General features: G+C 37.9%; 1 protein-coding gene across 4 annotated transcripts in view; it reads right to left on the minus strand.

Moving 5' to 3' along the window:
- Positions 1–737: 737 nt before the first annotated feature.
- Positions 738–20,121, minus strand: part of KATNBL1 (katanin regulatory subunit B1 like 1) — a 63,049-nt gene continuing 43,665 nt past the window's right edge. For 2 of the 4 annotated variants that reach the window (XM_007521679.3, XM_060175181.1), the window contains 7 exons: positions 19,215–19,494; positions 16,311–16,429; positions 14,753–14,803; positions 14,480–14,569; positions 13,871–13,960; positions 9,663–9,756; positions 738–4,831 (listed from right to left, as the gene is read on the minus strand). In XM_007521679.3, the coding sequence (XP_007521741.2) occupies positions 4,799–4,831; positions 9,663–9,756; positions 13,871–13,960; positions 14,480–14,569; positions 14,753–14,803; positions 16,311–16,429; positions 19,215–19,494 (757 nt within the window). In that variant the 3' untranslated portion in view covers positions 738–4,798. The other 2 variants (XM_060175184.1, XM_060175185.1) reach the window with 2 other exon arrangements.

A 20,121-nucleotide genomic window follows, 5' to 3' on the forward strand; every position in this document is an offset into this window, starting at 1 on the left:
CTTCCACGACTCCCATGACAACTCTTTCTTACCCTAGAAACAAGTTTGGAATGATTCTTCCTACTTTGGGTATAAATCTGGATAGTTCACAATACTTTTGGCCATGTCCAAGACATTTAAAGAAAATTGATTTAAATTGATTTAAATCCGAATGAAAATACAGAATATAAATTCAAATCAACAGTAGTTCAAGTGTGCTGGAGTTGGGAGAGGCTGGATCCTAAACTATGTATATCCAATTTGAAAATTTGGATATACATATTTGGTTCAGAGAATAGGAATTCTGCATATCAAAGCAAAAATATATAGTAAGCGATGCTAGGAAAAAGTCTACACAGGCCTACTGTCACATAGTACCTATGTCTCATCTCTGTTATAATTACGGTCTATAAAGCAAAATACTGTGACTTATAGTATGCTTTACTGGTAGTTCACTTAATCTTTGCTGAGGTTTGATTTTGGCGGATACTCATGTCAATGATTTTACCTAGAGGAAATGACAATGACTACAACATTTTAAATACTGGGTTGTCTGAAATGTCATGATGTAATTTTTCTGTTTTTCACTACAAAATTGTGTTACGATTTTCTGACAACTCATATTTTAAATATAACACTGGATAATGTACTCAGTATATTAAGTATATAACATACAGTATTTATTTTTACTGTTACTGTTAAATTAGGTGTTGTCATTGAATCACTCTAACTACATTAAAAATTAGAAGCATACACTATTTAGGGATGACCTTTTATTGCATATTCCTGTTACAGCATAAAAAACAGGAAGAACAGCATATTAACATTTTATGACAACTTTTTTTAGGTAGAATAATTAGAAATTAAGGAAAAATAACACAGGAGTGAACACCTACCAACAAATGTCCAACAGTACTATTTCCATCCGATGAATCCAAACATAAAAATCTGTGTTGAAAGATAAGTAGTACATTCAAATAAATCAATCATTCTTGAGTCAGCAACTTGCTACTTTCTCCTCATCTTCTTTAAATCAAAAAAGGCTGTGGTCCGGGAGGTGGCGCAGTGGTAAAGCTTTGGACTCTCAAGCATGAGGCCCCGAGTTCGATGCCCAGCAGCACATGTGCCAGAGTGATGTTTGGTTCTTTCTCTTTCCTCCTATCTTTCTCATAAATAAATAAAATCTTTTAAAAAAATGCAACTGATAATACCATCTTGTTCTTAAGTAAGAATAAAGACAACTGAAAATGACTAATAAAATAGCAACAAATTTTGCTTTGCTGAACTCCTTGGCTAATTTAGTAAATACTCAAGTATGATTTCTATGATCAGTATTAAGCCATTACTCAAATTAGTCACCATTAATGCCATTTATAACAATTTGTGAAGTAAAAAAAAGCTTTAAGTTCAAGAAAAATCTCTATTTTAAAGACCAAAAATATTGCTTTGAGCCCACACACCATCTTTGAGATTAAAACATTATATGTACTCAGTATATTAGAGGCATTAGAATTTAATTCTTGAGATTGTATGATGGTTGTGCAAAAGGTTTTTATGCCTAAGGCTGTTAGATCCCAGGGTCAACTCCCGACACTACCATAAATCAGAGGCTGAGCAGTCTCTAGTTTAAAAAGAAAAAAAAAAATTATTCGGTAGTCTTAAAGTTCAATGCTGACATTAATGATTCCCCAAATTGGACAATATTTGGACAATTATATTCCAATCCTCACAGGTAAGAACTCACATAAATAATTTATATCAATTTCCTTTGCACTTATTGCCCAAAGACTAATTGAAAATATTTGATAAAGCTTGCTAAAAAACAAACAACAAAGCATAGAATTTGCTTCCTAACTTTGTTAGCTTCACCACTCTGAGCTGACTTTTTCAAACAGAGGGAGAGAGGAAAGTTATCACAGCACCAACAATTCTCCAATGCTGTGGGGGATAGGCTGGAATCTGGGCTGAATGTGTGAAGCAGGCAGACTATCTTGCTGGCCCTTGCTGCCTAATTTTTAACCCACATTCTGATCATGATTATTTGTTACAAAAATCCATTCATTTTTCATCTCTAGTAGAAGCAAGCTGTCTATAATACTTTCTCAGCTATCTGTCCCTAGACTTCCAAAGTTAGCTAAGTCAAGTATAGAAAACCTAAAGAGAAGAGGTAAAAAGGCATGGAGACTTTGGGTAGTCCCTCAGTTTTGTATACTGTGTAACAGCACAGCAACAAATGAGCAATAACACAACAATTATCCAAATCTAGGTCAGCAGAACAGCCAAAATACTTTGTAGGCACTTTCTTTGGCTTCTTCTAGGTATCAACACTGTTCTGATTAAGTAGTATGAAAAGAGCCTAACAGTAGTAGATAGAAATGTTTTACAATATTGACTTAACCAACATTTTTTTATCCAGGATCTTTTAAGCAGCCTGATAATAAATACATACATCTCAGTAACAGGCAGGTACTAAAGTAAACTGCAGAGGCTAATAAATTAGAATTGTGTGCTACTAAATATTCTTTGTGAGCTAAATACTTTGCCAATTTATATAATAGTCCCAAATAAGATAAAATGGAATGTTATTTCCTTTCCTTCAACAAATCCAAACTTAGGCACAAGAATTCAATGTTAATAGGACAGTACCTTTACTTTTCTTCTTTTTTTAAACAATATTTTTATTGATGTAACACTAGTTTACAATATTATAAGATTTTAGGAGTATAATTTCCCATCCTTATATATATGTGCACTACTCACCCCACCCATTACCTTTTCTTGGTATGTTTCATTTTGTATTTTATTGTTCTTAATTTTTACTGGTTTACTTTGTATTATTGAAACTTGATTTAGTCAGTGAAACTTTATTTAGTCAGTGATCTGACCCAGAGAAAATAAAGTGACATAATATTTTAAATATGACATTTTAAATATTATTCTAGATATTAGATTTAAAATATCTATGTATCGACATATATGCCAATTATTTCAATTATCTTTCCTTTTGTGATAGTTTATACTACTTTGCACATTATCTTCCTTATGACCAAGGGCTGAATTTGTAATATGGCTACTTAAGAGAAGGAACTCTATAGCTATGGATACTTTTGTGTATGAAGCTAAAGGATCTATAGCAGAACTGAACTCCTGTCCTTAGCTTCATTAGCACCATGTTCCAAATGAATTAACTGATTCAAACTGTTAGGTGAAACAGTGATAATTAAAGGAGTAGAAGGGTTAGACTTTATCATCTTAGATTCTTACACAGAGACCACAGCTTATGACTCAGATTTCCATCTCCTGGAAAATGACTCAAACCTTTCTCAAAATTTAGACTGCTGTAATCTGAAATTATTCTAAAGATTTAAGAAAATAAATTATCAGTGATGCTCACTGTGAGGAATAACACAAAACAGAATACAGTGAAAGAACATTTTCAAGGCAAGAAAGATGCTTATTTGGGATACATATCAGTAGTTGCTAATTGTGTAAATGCTCAAGATTTACATTCAAGTGCTTAAAGGATTGCTGCATAGACATTCAATTATTTAAAATATCTGCTCAGATGCCTCTCAGATTTATTAAAGATGAGAGTATATGATCCACCAACAGCGGTGTTAAACCCCAGTCACTTTCAAGATAGATCAGATACACAGCTGTTAAGACATTCCAGAATGGGTCCCGTCATTAAAAATGGTATTAGTAAAAATAAAACAACCTCATCTAGCCTACTGGCAGATTTCATACCAACCATTAGAGGAGGTAGGAATGTAAAGTGTTGGAACTTAAAAATACATGGTCAGCACTAACTGTAAACATTTCTAGAGCACTGCATGTAATTCTTTAGACATACGTAGTGATAGTTAGAATTCATATAAAACCAGAATACAAAAGCAAAAGTAGAAATGTTAAGTGAATTTACTCAAATGAAAGAGGCTTAAATGACACATAACTGAAAATATTAGAAATCTATGTACAATAAAAATTGAATATAAATTAGTCAACTTCATGGATATTTTTAGTTAAGCATTCATACAAATACATACTCAGCTTTTTCTCTTATATAGTAATAATACATCCACACATGACATCAAGATGCTGCCCCCCCAAAAAAAATCAGAGGTGCTAAAAATAGCCTCAAGTTTTAAGAATGATGTGGAATAGTTTTAATAACATTCCACATAAATGGAAACCCCTGATCTAATTAACTCCATGATTTTATGTCAGAAGCATGGTTGATTTAATTTTTCAAACATATTTTACTATCCTACACATTGGCTTATTAAAAATTAAGGCATTTTGTATACACCATACCTCAGTGTGGACAAAACATTTTAGTATTGATTATTTGCTATCGTGTTTAAACTTGCAGAGTCTTTTCAGCATAAGAAAATAGCTGCATACAATTAAGTGTTTTCTTACAAAAGATAATCTTTAAAAGATGATTGATTGGTCTTTGTGGTTCTTAGTAATAAGTCCGGTCTTATTTTTTCACATAGTATAAATTATATTCTTATACAGGATTGTATCAAGATCCAGTAGTTCTTAAACAACATTGCCATATAACCATATAAATCCCAAATGCAATGGAGGTGAACAATCTTCACAGTGCACTTTCACCTCACTGAAGTTGAAGCTGTCCCTTTTGGATATTTCGACTTCAATGTGAAGTAGACTGTTAGGGTTTCATTAGGTAGACTCTTAACGAAAAAAAAATGGTTTTGGTTTCTTCCACAGTTCTCAGGCAAGACATTTTTTGGAAACCACAGAGTCTAAAGGTGTTCTGAATATCCAAATGCTCTCTAGCAGATGAAGTCTCTCAATGCAATTGTAATAAATAAGCATCCACATCCTTAGAGAGGAAGAAAGCAACTTATTAGATATTACAATACACATATGCAAAATCCATTTTGTCTTTTTTGAAACTTGAACTTGATTTGCCTTAGACACTTTTTGTGACTTTTTGAGAGTAAAAGATGTATTGGCAATTACATATGGTGCTAGGAGATGAACCCAGGGACTTGTATATGTACTATACCTGAGTGGACTCCTGGCCCAATTCCCCCCACCCCTTTGATCTTTTCTGACCTACGGTGGTGCTGGAGATTGAACGTGGGGACACAGAACCATGGGCATGAAAGTTGTTTATATAACCATATGCCCTGGCCCAATTTTTATTTTGAGAGTAAATGGAAGACAGAGACCCCCAAGCACTGCTCCATCATCTGTGGAGTTTCCTTAATGGTATTCATGATGCTTCCATGTGGTAATAGGGATAGAACCTGGGGTCTCATGCATGGTAAGGCATGTGCTTTACCTGTTGAAGCCAAAACCAGGCCCTCTATCACTCAACTTTATCAGTGTTTATTTTAGTACAAAGCTTGGCACATAGAAAACGCTCAATAAATGTTTGTAGGTGCTGAATCAGTCTTTTGGATCCTATGATAGATATCTGCTTTCTTTTTGTTTGCTTTTTAAAGATTTTATTAATTGATTGATGAAAAATAGAAGAAAGAAAGAACCAGACATCACTCTGGTACAAGTGCTGCCAGGGATGAACTCAAGAACTCATACTTGAGAGTTCAATACTTTATCCACTGCTCCTACCTCCCAGGCAACAATTAACTCTGTATAGCTGGGCACAGGCATTAAATCACACAAATTCTTTCACTGCTATATAAACTCTAAGCCAGCTTTATGGAATGTTGGTATGCTACTAAATTCTGCTTCTAAGACCTTCTGTTTTGATCATCACATTAGGTCCGCATGTGGTCTATTTACATAATCACTGTTTTACCTGGGTCCCGCCCTGCCTGCAGGGTACTGGTTTAATCCCCACTGGTTAGATGGAAGCTTTCTATGTTCTGTTCGAGCTCTTTTTTTGCTCTGCCCCCTCTCCCAGTCATTTCCTTTCCCTTGCCACTTCTGGTGAAGAGATGCATAAAAGGGAATGTATCTGATTAATAAACGAGATACTGCTTCCCAGCTCAGCCACGAGTCCCTGGTCTTCTCTCTACCGCCCGTAAAGCTAGCCCAGCCTGGCAATGGAAGTTTCTTCTTTCTGACTTCTATGCTCACATAAATTACAGTTAAAGGTTTAGTATAAAAGAGATTTTATCATAGTTTAATGAGCTTTTTAGAACTTTTAAGAACTCAATATTGTATTCAGGAACATAATATTCTTTTCAAAATTAATTAATTATTGCATAGAGACAGACAGAACTTGAGAGGGGAGGGGGAAATAGAGAGGGAGAGAGACAGAGAGACATCTGCAGCCCTGCTTCACCACTCATGAAGCTTCTCCCTGCAGATGGGGACCAGGGGCTTGAACCTGGGTCCTTGTGCACTGCAGTGTATATGCTTAACCAGGTTCACCACCATCTGGCCCCAAGGAACATAATATCCTAAGAGCATGTTCAAATAAAGCTTCTTCCCATCAAGAGCAAATTCCTAAGGAAACAATTTTTTTTGTTATATTGTCAAGAATATAACAACCTTTTAATTTTTTTTTTTAATTATAGACTTTATGTTAGAGGCTACAGAATGACTCTGTTCTGCATATGTGGTGGCAGGGATCTAACCCAGGGCCTGATTCATGGCAATCCTGAACTCTACTTGATGAGTTACCGCCCTGGATGCTCATTCTGCTTCTTTTCTGAAAGGTATTCAAGAAGAATTTCACCAGAACTCCGTAACACAAAACTTATTACTTAGAACATAGTATTTTTTTTTTTCCCTCCAGGGTTATTGCTGGGCTCGGTGCCTGCACCATGAATCCACCGCTCCTGGAGGCCATTTTTCCCTTTTTGTTGCCCTAGTTGTTGCAGCCTCGTTGTGGTTATTATTGCCATTGTTGACGTTGTTTTGTTGTTGGATAGGACAGAGAGAAATGGAGAGAGGAGGGGAAGACAGAGAGAGAGAGGGGGAGAGAAAGATAGACACCTGCATACCTGCTTCACCGACCATGAAGCAACTCCCCTGCAGGTGGGGAGCCGGGGGCTCAATCGGGATCCTTACACCGGTCCCTGCGCTTTGCGCCACGTGCGCTTAACCCACTGCGCCACCGCCCGACCCCCTGAACATAGTATTTTTTAAAAATTTCTTTAAATAAAAGAATAATTTAAATTCCAGGCTAGTGCTCACTTATAATAGAAGTAGACTAGTAAAAAGATGAAAATATTTTCTATTTATTTATTCCTTTTTGTTGCCCTTGTTTTATTGTTGTTGTTATTGATATCGTTGTTGAATAGGACAGAAAGAAATGGAGGGAGGAGGGGAAGACAGAGAGGGGAAAGAGAGACACCTGCAGACCTGCTTCACTGCCTGTGAAGTGACTCTCCTGCAGGTGGGGAGCTGGGGGAGGGGAGGGGGGATATTTCTTAACAATGTTTTTTTCTGTAATAAAATTTGGACTGTTAATATTTTCTGGAGTTTTTCATCTAAAATTCCAAACTAGCATGAGCCTTTTCCTTTAAAAATGGTTTATTTACTTATTTATTTGTAGAGAGGGTAGGAGAGAAGAAAAAGGAAAACCAGAGCCATCATTCTGGCACATAAATCAGGGATCAAATTCAGGACTTCATGATTGTAAATCTAGTGATTTAGCCACTATGCTAAATTCATGGCTATGAATCTTTTCCTTTAAGAGAACAGCAAATCAGGAGGCCGAGTGGTGATGCACCTGGCTGAGTGCACGTTACAATGCCCAAGGACCCAGGTTCCATCCTCTGGTCCCCACCTGCAGGGGGAAAGCTTCACAAGTGGTGAAGCAGGGCTGCAGGTGTCTCTCTGTCCTTCTCCCTTTCTATCACCCCCTTCCCTCTTGATTTCTACCTGTCTCTATCCAATAAATAAAGATAATCAAAAAGAGAGAGAGAGAAAGAACAGTAAACCAAGAATGACCATTCAACTTCATACTGTATGGCCTGAGCAGTTTACTTTCCTTAAAAGCATGGCATCAACAAAAGTCCACTAAAAATCAATACCCCCAAACATCTGATTATGTTCCTCACCTCTTGCTTCCTTCATATCAATTTCTTTACAGATGCCTTCCTTACCTGGATTCTTGATGTAAAAAAATACTTTCCCCTCTCTAATTGGAAAGAAGTCATTAAATATGCTTTAGTGCATTATTCCTCTGGCTATAGTTGAAGTTTACCCAATAGCTAGCTAATTTCGGTGTTCACAATCATATTAAATGAACTTTAGCATTTGAAAATATGAATCTGGCCATAGATCTTATTAAAATAGTAATGAATTAGTTTGCTTAGAGATACCAAAAAGTTCACTTATAAATATACTAATTCATTTCTAATTTTTAATTACATTGAGACACAGATGCTAAGCTTAACTCCCCTCACACACACACAAACACACCATGATTTTCACTGGGACTTTACACCTGCACTGTTCCACTATTCACAGGAGACTCTTTTACATTTATTTATTTTTAATTTCTATTTATTTATTTATGGGGAAGGTGGGAAGGAGAAAGAAAAGAGGAAAGGTGGGCAAGTGAAAGTGAGAGAACCAGGGCATCACTCTGACACAGTCAGTGCTGGTGCCTGAACGCTGGACCTCATGCTTGAGAACCAACGCTTTACCCAGTGTGCCACCTCCCTGGTTGGTATGTGAGTGTGTGTGTGTGTGTGTGAGAGAGAGAGAGAGAGAGAGAGAGAGAGAGAGAGAGAGAATAATTTTTTAAAACAGTCAGAGAAATAAAGAAGGGGAGACAGATAAAGGAAAGAAACTACAGCACTCTTCTACCACTCATGAAACTTCCCCTTTGCATCATCCTTCCTGTGGTAGTTGGGAGCTCAACCAGCGTTCTAGTACATAGTAAAAGTGCAGTCTATTGAGTGAGCTATTTCCTGGAATCTTATGCTTTATTTTCTTTTTTTGTAGAGCTGGGTCTTTGTGCACATTTGATTTCATCACTCATGAGCCCAATTTTTCATTACTACTGAAACAGAGATGGAGAGAAAACGACACAGTATGAGCTCTTTCTAACAGCCCTGCTGTTGTGGTACTCATAGGGGCAAGGCACACGCTCTAGCCAGTGTGTTATCTCTGTAGGCCTTTTAAGCGTAACTTCTATTTATTTATTTTATTTTATTGCCACCAGGGCTATCACTGGGGTTCAGTGTGTACATGACAAATTCACTACTTTCTGTGGTCATTTTCTTTTTCTTTTAACTGATAGGAATGACAGAAGTTTAGAGGGAAGGGGCAATTGAGAGGGAAAGAGAAAGAGGTACCTGCAGAGCTGCTTCATTGCTAGTGAATCTTCCCCCTAAGGACAGGGAGTAGGAACTTGAACCCAGTCCTTGTGCATGGTAATGTGTGTGCTCACCTAGGTGTGGCACTGCCCAGTCCTTCAAGGTTAACTTCCCCCCCCCCTTTTGTTGCCCTTGTTGTTTTTGATCATTATAGTGGTTATTGCTCTCACTGTTGTTGGATAGAACAAAGAGAAATGGAAAGAAGAGGGGAAGACAGAGAGGGGGGGAAAGAAAGATAGACACCTGCAGACCTGCTTCACCGCTTGTGAAGCGACCCCCCTGCAAGCGAGGAGCTGGAGGCTCGAACCAGGATCCTTACCTTGTGCTTTGCACCATATGCACTCAACCTGCTGCGCTACTGCCCAACTCCCCAAGTTTAACTTTCAAAGTTTAAATATAGATTACCTTAGCTATATTACCAGTATATCCTGGAGCCAAAGTTAGATGACTCTCCTGTTCCCACAATCCACTTAATTGTTGTTTTAAAATCTGAATATTACTAGGAAGAAAAAAGAAGAAAAATGAGAATGCAAATATAGTATGATATGAACTCTGGTAGTAAATACATTTTCAATTATCAGAGAAAATAGTACTATTTGATTTCAGCAATTCTTCAAAACAGTATAGACAAATAGTATATGCCTTCTCCCTCAATAACAACCAAGCTACACTAATACACAGAATAATCTGCACAGAAACAGACATGAAATCCAGAGGAGTGAAATTCTATAGCACAGGATGAAAGGATAGCATCCAGGCAATAAGAACACAAAAGAGGCCTTCCCACAGAGGGAAAAACCCTACTCTATCACAATAAGCGCCAATCAGGAAAAGATCTTCATGATGCAGAACTTTAACCTGGGAAGCTGGGGGCAAGTTTACCAAACTCCCAACATCCCAATTCTATTATGATCTTATACACAGGATAGCTACGGGACACAAAAAACTATATGAATAAACTGAGTGAGAGTCACAAACAACAGCAGCCTTCTAATGACCTCTGTAGTCTTGATGAGCACAGGGTGGGTGGACACCATATTGGAATCTGATCTCTATAGTAACAGACCCTGAGAAGAGACCCTAAGAGGAGTGCTCCACCCCTAGCTAGCAGCTTTAACTGGGGACTGACATTTATCAAGAATGCTAACACACCCAGTCATCACCAGCTCATTCCTAACTACTAGCAAACTTCTATCTTTACAGCCAGTTAAGTGCCCCGCAATCTATTTGTATTTAAACAGCCAGCAGTGAGACTGCCTGTCCTGCTCCCTTGCCAGCCCACAGACTGCCAGACTCTGTTCCATGTCAGTCCCACTGTGTACATACTACTACCTCTGAGGACGGAGGTCTTAGCTTTCCTTAAGACCTGAATTGTTGCTCAGGGTCACCAAATGGCGGCTGAACACTTGGAACTTCAAACCCTAGACTGCTGCATTGGCTAGCTTGACTCTGGTGCTGTAACTTCTGCCAAACATAGACACTTGGGCCAGGTCCTCAAAGAGCAATAAAAATAATGAGAAAACAGAAAGAGGAAATTATCTACGCTGATGGATCAAGACAGTTTGGTGAAAACTCCAAATTCATTTGTAGACTTTATAATGATAACTTCTAAGACATTCACTAAGATGAGAAGTTTGATGGAAGAAAATTTCAACTAAGTATAAGAAAAATGCTAATAGAAATCACATAAGAATAAAGTATTTGATTTGAAAAAAAATAGAGAGGTTAATTAGCTGAAGAAGATCAGTGATTAAATTGGTGAGCTTCTTAAAAAGGTAGAAGAAACCATTAAACACCTACAAAGAATAAAAAGAACTAAAACAAATGAAGATATGAGGTATCATCTAGAGGAACAACATATAAATCATAAGGGATTCAAGAGGAGAGAGAAAGAAAGGGAGAAAATTTTAATTTGGTGAAATACTAGTTAAGAATTTAAAGTGAAGGAGACAGATGTTCAGATCCCGAAAGCTCAAAGAGTTCTAAGCAAAATAAAAAGAAACTCAAAGCAGTCAATTCCAGAGGCCTGGCTATGGAGCAGCAGCCTCCTTTCTCTCTCTTCAGTCAACAAGGACAAACAACAACAATCACTTGAAAACTCAACAAAATACGGCGAGAACTTCTTCAGAAACTCACCAAGTCACAGATGAGTACAAACACCTGTGGCTCATGGACAAAAAAAGTGGTGAAGGAAAGATCCCCAAGACTACAAGGCCATATTCAGGGACAGCTGGCACCAAACTGGGAGAGTGACAGCTGAGACACACCACTTCCAGGTCTGAGTCAAAGAAACAACTGCTAAAAAAAAAAAAGAAAGAAAGGAAAGGAAAACCCAAGCCACAGGTGAGTACACACAAGTGTGGCTTGTGGAGGAAGAGGGTGAGGGAGAGATTCCCAGGACTAAAAATTGGTGTTCCAAGTAGAACCTGAAATGGAATTGGCATATCGCACCAAAGTAAAAGACTCTGGGGTGGGTGGCTGGGTGGGGAGAATACAGGTCCATGAAGAATGATAGAGAACATAGTGGGGGTTGTATTGTTATATAGGAAGCTGGGGAATGTTATGCATGTACAAACTATTGTATTTACCGTTGAATGTAAAACATTAATTCCCCAATAAAGAAATAAAAAATAATAATAATGAGAAAAAAATTGGTGTTCAGGAACAGCTGGTATCAGATTGGGAGACCAACAGCTTAGCTGCACCACTTTTGGGTCTGAGTTTAAGAACTGTTAAAAAAGGAAATATATATTATGGCCTGGGAAGTGGCGCAGTAGATAAAGCATTGGATTTTCAACCATGAGGTCCTCAGTTTGATCCCTGGTAGCACATGTACCAGAGTGATGTCTGGTTCTTTCTCTCCTCCTATCTTTTTCATAAATAAATAAATAAATTCTTTAAAAAAAAAAAAAAGGAAATATATACTACTTTGTAGTTAAAGAAAAAAAAAAGGTGATATTATGCCCTTGGGGACAGAATGGAGGGAACTGGAGGTGATTATGCTTAGCGAAATAAGTATAGAGATGCAAGACAACTACCAGGTGGTTTCACTTAGACGTGGAATACAAAGATCTGATTTACATGAACTTGCCAAAAAAAGAAAAAAAAATCCAAACAAAACAGAAGCAAGCAAACTGTAAAACTTCTGAAAACTATGGTGGATATCTTTTTGGAGGGTGGGGATATGGAACTTTGGTGTTGGGTATAGTGTGGGACTATACACTGTACTCTTATAATCTTGTAACAAACTATTAATAACAAATAAAAATTATTTAAAAACCACAAAACCTCAAAGCAACATAAATGACAGCTGATAACAAAGTTTAAAGGTAAAGAAAGAAGTCACACATAAAAGAAAGTCATGGATAATGGAACCCCCATATGACTATCAGCTTATTTATTTTTTTATTTTTACTTTTTTATATTTATTTTCCCTTTTGTTGACATTGTTTTTTATTATTGTTGTTATTGATGCCGTCATTGTTAGGTAGGACAGAGAGAAATGAAGAGAGGAGGGGGAGACAGGGGGAAAGAAATAGAGAGACACCTGCAGACCTGCTTCACCACCAGTGAAGCAACTCCCCTAAAGGTGAAGAGCTGGGGGCTCAAACCAGGATCCTTAAGCCGGTTCTTGAGCTTCACGCTACATGTGCTTAACCTGCTGCACTACTGCCTAACTCCCATCAGCTTATTTCTTAACAGTAACTCTAACATTCATAAGGTGCTGACAGAATATATTTAATTTTTTTTCATACAAAAGACTTCAAACAAAGAATATTCTACCCAGTTATCATTCATATTAAAGATTTTTAGATGGGTAACAGTTAAAGGCACTTACTACCCACTAAACCAGTCTTACAAGAAATGCTAAAGGGAGTTTTAAAAACACAGAATAATCTCACATTGGCTATATGAAGAAACAAAGCAAAGTCAAGTGAAAACAAACCTTTAGACTCACACTGAAGAAAGGAGTTGAAATGGATGAGTGGGTAGCCAGGGTGGGAGGGGGAAGGGATATTGGTACTTGGGTGGTAGGTGTGGTATGATAGTATATTTTGAAGAGATATGACGCTGTACTTCTAAAACATATATAGAATTAGAAACTAATGTCACCTCTAGAACAAAGACATGTACAATTCCTAAAAATATAATAAAAAAAAGTGTAGGCTCTGCTATAAAAAGAGATTGTGGGTAACTATTGTGGAATTCAATTTCCATGTGCAATTTTTACAGACCAAGAGTATTATTTATTTACTTATTTATTTTTATTATCTTTATTTATTAGATAGAGACAGCCAGAAATCAAGAGGTAGGGGAGTGATAGAGAGAAAGAGAGACAGAGAGACACCTGCAACCCTGCTTTACCACTTGTAAATCTTTCCCCCTGCAGGTGGGGACCGGGGATTTGAACCCAGGTCTTTGTGCATTGTAATACTTGCGCTCAACCAGGTGTGCCACCACCTGACACAAGTATAATTTATTTTTTTATTTTTGAAAATGAAGAGGCTAAATGTTAGCTGCTGATAATCATGGAATAAAGTCATCACCTTGCTTAATTATGCTTTTTGGGAGAAAATTAGTAACTTGAGTTTTGACTTCAAAGGTATACTCACCCATCATTTATTATTTCTGTTTTGGATGACAGTTCTGACCACCACCTTTTTATGACTGCTTGAAGCCAGTTTAAACCAACTATTATATACCTGAAACAACATTATGACACAAAATTCAAGTGTTTCCATGCAAGAAGCTTTACAAAAAATATTAGTCATCCTAAAAACAAACAAAACACATACACAACACTGATCTCATCTCCTTTTAAAACAGTATTTATGGAAAAAATGTATTTGAGTAAGTTTATAGGTCCTTTCACAATTGTCCTTGGGTCATTTTATTTTTTTATTGGGGGATCAGTGGTTTATAGTACATATAGTTTTGGCACATGTGTAATATTTCTCAGTTTTCTGCAAAATAATCTCACCCCCATGGCAGGTCCTTCTCCACCATCATGCACCAGGACCTGAAAGCCTTGCCCCCACTTCCCCAGAGTTCTTTACTTGGATGCAATATACCTCTATTCTCCTCTTAATTGGATTGTAAGTACCTTGAAAACAGAAGTCAGGTATATCTTGTGACATTCAATCTCCTACTGTGTACTCACAAGGCACAAAAACAAGGATTTTGAAAGAGGAAAATGAACTGAGATGCAGTCTGGCACTTACTCTTCAAATCTGCTTTTAAGTAGAGACTTTACTAGAGGCAACAAGTCCACACAGCAGCCAAGTGAGATGTATTGCTTTTCTTCCTGTAAACTAAAGAGACACTAAATTATATATATAAATATACAGGTGATAATTCACCCTTTTTAAAATGTATATTTTTATGAATTTTTTGTTTGTTGGTACCAAGAATCTAACCCAGGGTCTCATACATGCAAAGCATGTATTCTACCACTGAGCTATATCCCTGTACCTATGAAAAATACTCTTTTTTACCTATTGGTGAGCACCGGAAGGCAATCCACCACGACACCAAGGTCTTCTATCCTTTGGACGCAGAAGGATAGCATTGTTTAGAATGTTTATTTCTTTATTTACTTTCATATAATAACCTTACTACTACTTTTGAAAATTCATTCATGAAATTAATGATTGAAACATCTAAGATGAGCCTGGTGCTGGGGACATAGTAATGAGCAAAGAGAGGGATTGTATTTCAATGTACACAAGCATCTACGGGCTGGGAGAAGTCAGAATCAGATAATAAACAAGTAAAATACATAGAATATATTGATGCTAAGTGCTACTGAGAAAAATAAAAAGGGGTAGGGAGCAGGGCGGTGGCGCTGCGGGTTAAGCGCACATGATAGAAAACATACGGACCGGCATCAGCATCCTGGTTCAAGCCCCCGGCGCCCCACCTGCAGGGGCGCTGCTTCACAGGTGGTGAAGCAGGTCTGCAGGTGTCTTTCCCTCCCCATCTCTGTCTTCCCCTCCTCTCTCAATTTCTCTCTGTCAAAAAAAAAAAAAAGATTTAAAAAAATAAAAAGGGATAGAGGGAGTGAGGGAATATGCTTTTATATAAGGGAGTTAAGGAAGGTCACTAATATAGCACTTGAGAAGAGACTTCAATATAGCAAGAAAGGTAGTACTTAACTTTTTCACTCATAGGGAATTTTAAAAAGTTAGTTTTCGGGAGTCGAGTGGTAGTGCAGGGAGTTAAGCACATGTGGTGCAAAGCGCAAGGGCCGGCGGAAGGAATCCCCGGTTCGAGCCCCCGGCTCCCCACCTGCAGGGGAGTCGCTTCACAGGCGGTGAAGCAGGTCTGCAGGTGTCTGTCTTTCTCTCCCCCTCTCTGTCTACCCCTCACCTCTCCATTTCTCTCTGTCCTATCCAACAACGACATCAACAACAATACCTACAACAATAAAAACAAGGACAACGGGAGTCGGACTGTAGCGCAGCGGGTTAAGCGCAGATGGCGCAAAGCACAAGGACCGGCAGAAGGATCCCGGTTCGAACACCGGCTCCCCACCTGCAGGGGAGTCGCTTCACAGGCAGTGAAAAGCAGGTCTGCAGGTGTCTATCTTTCTCTCCCCCTCTCTGTCTTCCCCTCCTCTCTCCATTTCTCTCTGTCCTATCCAACAACGACAACAACAATAATAACTACAACAATAAAACAACAAGGGCAACAAAAGGGAATAAATAAATAAAATAAATATTTAAAAAAAAACAAAAAAAACCAAGGACAACAAAAAGGAAATAAATATTTTTTAAAAAACGTTAGTTTTCTTATACTGGCATCTCATAATTTATCAGGAAGAATCCTAGTCCCAGAAGATAACCACTTTATTCAATTTGATAAGCCAGATAGTTTTCTGTATTTTGGTTACTCTTAGATTGGTGGTAACTGCAATTTAAAACACAGCATCTTTACAGAAGCTAAACAAAGTTTAAAATTTTAGACTATAACAACATAAAATAGGAGTATTTCTAGATAACACATTGGGTATTACTTTTATTTAAAACAAGACATTAAAGGTTAAATACATACCTCACCAAGTAAGCTACGAGTTCACTTATACTTCTCTTTCTCCAGAAAGTTAAAGCTACATTTAGTCTCAAATTTCTGCTGAACAAAACTTGTGTCATTGTTTCATGGTCCTGAGAAACCTGAAAAGCAATATTCTAATTTGAAAAAAAAAAAAAAGTCGAAACAGGACATAATACTCCCGCCTCTTTTCCCCCCAGTTATCTTATTCTGGTAGGTATGTTTCAAAATTATGCAAAGGCAGGAACTTTTACTAACCCATAAAAAGTAATATTGATCTATGTAATGTGTAATAACCACATGCTATTTATACCTGGACATTCACTTCTGATGTATGTTATACACATCATTTTACAAAGAAATAGTCCTGGAAGCTTAAAATGGGGAGCATATACTTGACACTTCCCCAGCTCTGGATATGCTTTGTGTGTCCCACCTGACCTCTTCGAATCAATTGTTAAAGAAAAAAAAGGAGGTCAGCCGGTAACACCCCGGATTAAGCACACTTGGCCCAAAGCGCAAGGACCCAGTATAAGCACCCGGCTCCCCACCTGCAGCGGGGTCGCTTCACAAGTGGCTAAGTAGGTCTGCAGTAATCTATCTTTCTCTCTCCTCTATCTTCCCTTCCTCTCTCCATTTCTCTCTGTCCTATCTGATAATAATGACATCAATAATAACAACAATAATCACAACAACGATAAAATAACAAGGGCAACAAAAGAGAAAAAATAGCCTCCAGGAGCAGTGGATTCATAGTGTAGGCACTGAGCCCCAGCAATAACTCTGGAGGCAAAAAAAAAAAAAGAAAGAAAGAAACAATATTGAAGTTGAACACAGAAGAAAAATGGTATGAATAAATTTAGGACCTGTTTATTTTATACCAATACTTTTTCTTATCTGCTACCATTTTTCTCTTATATCTCAATAATCTATAATATGAATGCTTCTTAGCTTACCAACAAACTAGGATTTATTGAAAATTAATTGAAAAGGTGAACACAAAGTTTAGTTATTACCACTGAATTGCATGAGAAGGGAGTCACAAAAACTCAGTCCTGTGTCAAGTATTTAAATTAAGTGATTTTTTTCTATATAATAAAATAATAACCTTTTGTAAATAGTTAAGTAATGAAAATCTACATATTTTATAAAAATCTTGCCTTCTTGCATATTTATTTATTGCCTGCAGGGTTATCACTGGGGCTCAGTGCTTGCACTATGAACCCACTGCTTCTTACAACCATTTTTTTTTCATTTTTTTTTGGATAGGTCAGAGAGAAGTTGAGAGGGGACAGGAAAAGAGGGAGAGAAAGCAGACCTGCTTCACTGCAAAGTGACCCCTGCCCCTGCAGGTAGGGAGTTGGGGGCTCAAACCAAGGTCCTGGTGCTTTGTACTATGTGCGCTTAACCTGCTGTGCTTAACCCAGCCTCCTATTTCTTTCTTTCTTTCTTTCTTTCTTTCTTTCTTTCTTTCTTTCTTTCTTTCTTTCTTTCTTTCTTTCTTTCTTTCTTTCTTTCTGTCAGGGATTTGATCTTGCATGATTCCAATGTTCCCAATGAAGTCTTCTTTTCCAGACAGAGGGGTGAGACAAAGAGGGAGAGGAAGATGTTCTTGCACATGTGCTGGGTGAAAAAAATAAAATAAAATAATAAAAAAATGAAGAGAGGAAGAAACATAGGCTCCACAGCACCACTCCACCAATCATGAGGCTTCACCTTGGCGTGGCTCTTCCATGTGGCTCAATCCTAAACCCTTGTGCATGGCAAAGTGTGTGCTCTGCTGGATCAGATCTCTCTCTGAAAACATTTATTTTTTGAGACAGAGAGAAATTGAGAGGGAAAGGAGAGATAGATACCTGCAGCACTGCTGCACCACTTGTGAGGCTTCCTTGCTGCAAGGGGTGGGCAGTAGCACACCTGGTTAAGCACACACATCACCATGTGCGAGGACCCAGGTTTGAGCCCCTGCTCCCCACTAGCAAGAGGTAACAATAATAATATTCTTTGAGTGTGAGGTTAGGAAGGCGTGTGAAAGCAGTTAAAATGAGAGAGTAAAATAAAAAAGACAGTGTGGGGGGAGGCTCACTGTTACACTAATTCAAATGCACAACTGATACTTTTCATTTCTTTCTCTCTTTCTCTTTTCTCCCTCCCTCCCTCCCTCCCTCCCTCCCCCCTCTTCCTTTCCTCCCTTCCTTTCCTTCCTTTCTTCTTTCTTTCTTTTCTTGCCTCCAGGGACTCGGTGCCTGCACTATGAATCCATTGCTCCTAGAGGTTTTTCCCTTTTGCTGCCCTTATTGTTTTAACATTGTTAATTGTTTTTGTTATTGCTGTCATTGTTGTTGGATAGGACAAAGAGAAATTGAGAGAGGAAGGGAAGACAGAGAGGGGGGAAGAAAGATAGACACATGCAGACCTGCTTCACTGCTTGTGAAGTGGGCCCCCTGCAGTGGGGCACTTTTGTTTCTTAATATTTGTATCTCTCCCCCACCGCCCTAAAGTCTATTGAAACAACTAACACTGCCTGAACCAGATGAGCAGCATACCTTAGAAAGTTTGGCTAAACATTGCTTATACTTAGCAATCTGGAGAATCCAGGAAAATGTATCTAGATAACTAACTTCAGTGGTCCACTTTTTTGGCAAGAATTTTTTTCCCTCTAAATCTCTACTGACCGATCTACCATCTTGGAATATTTATGATAGTATGTTAATCATTCCATTCCATCTCAGACATGCCTTACTGAAACAAATGTAATAAAAAATGAATTCAAATTTGGATAGTCTATACAACAATTCATGTAGATCCTAGTTCAAGGGGTGGTGAATTATTCTGCTAGCAGAATATGGCAAAGGAAAATGCCAAGAGCACAACAGGAAGAAAGCTAAATTTATATAAATGACTTACCTCAGAAAAAAAAGTACTATATTTTGAAGATGGGTTTTCTGTCTGTGAAGAACCAGAATCACTGGAATTAATCAAATATGTTCGACTATCAGGGCGTAACTTTTCAGGCAGGTGGCCTGCACAAGCCAGTTCATTTTCTTTATTTGCCATGTCACAGTCCCCACTTCTCGGGGACTGTTTTTTTTGGTAGTAAGGGCTTGGAAAAGGATGATGACCTTTCTTTCTGTGAAAGATCACCTTATGTAGTTTATCTGGGCTTTTCACAGCGTGTCCAACGGTTCTGTAAAAGAGTTTATTTTCTTCAATTAAAACTACATAAAACCTTTAAAGCTTTTAAACAGTAAGATTTATTATAAAGATGCTTTATAAGAGGCAGACACAGAAAGAGAAGTTAAAGCATGGCTCAATTCTGGTTTATAGTGGTGCCAGGGATCTCTGGGGAGTAGTCATGCAAGTCCTGTGCTCTAACATGTTGAGGTATTTCTCCAGCTCGAAATGTAAAGATTTCATAACGTAAGTGGTATGGCCATAATTCACTACTAGACGTAATTAAAAAAAAAAAACTTAATTTGGGGGGCAGGATCACCTGGTAGAGCACATCTTAATGTTTTCAAGGAGCTAGACTCACACACTCTTAGCCCCTACCTGCAAGGGAAAGTGTCACAAGTGGTATAGCAGTGCTGCTACTTTTTCCTGTCTCTTTCTCCTCTATTTCTGTCTCTTACCCTCTACCAAAGAAAACAGTGGATTTATTACAATGATTCAGTTTGTCTTTTGAGAAACTTTGAGACATACAATTGATTTCCCCCTCTCATATTAATTAACTACTGATTTATATGACTACATTTTGCTAGGAGTGTACATAAACACCATTCCCACCACCAAAGGACTGTGACCCATCCCTCCC

This window comes from Erinaceus europaeus, chromosome 16, assembly GCF_950295315.1.
Source record: "Erinaceus europaeus chromosome 16, mEriEur2.1, whole genome shotgun sequence".
Lineage (NCBI taxonomy): Eukaryota > Metazoa > Chordata > Mammalia > Eulipotyphla > Erinaceidae > Erinaceus > Erinaceus europaeus.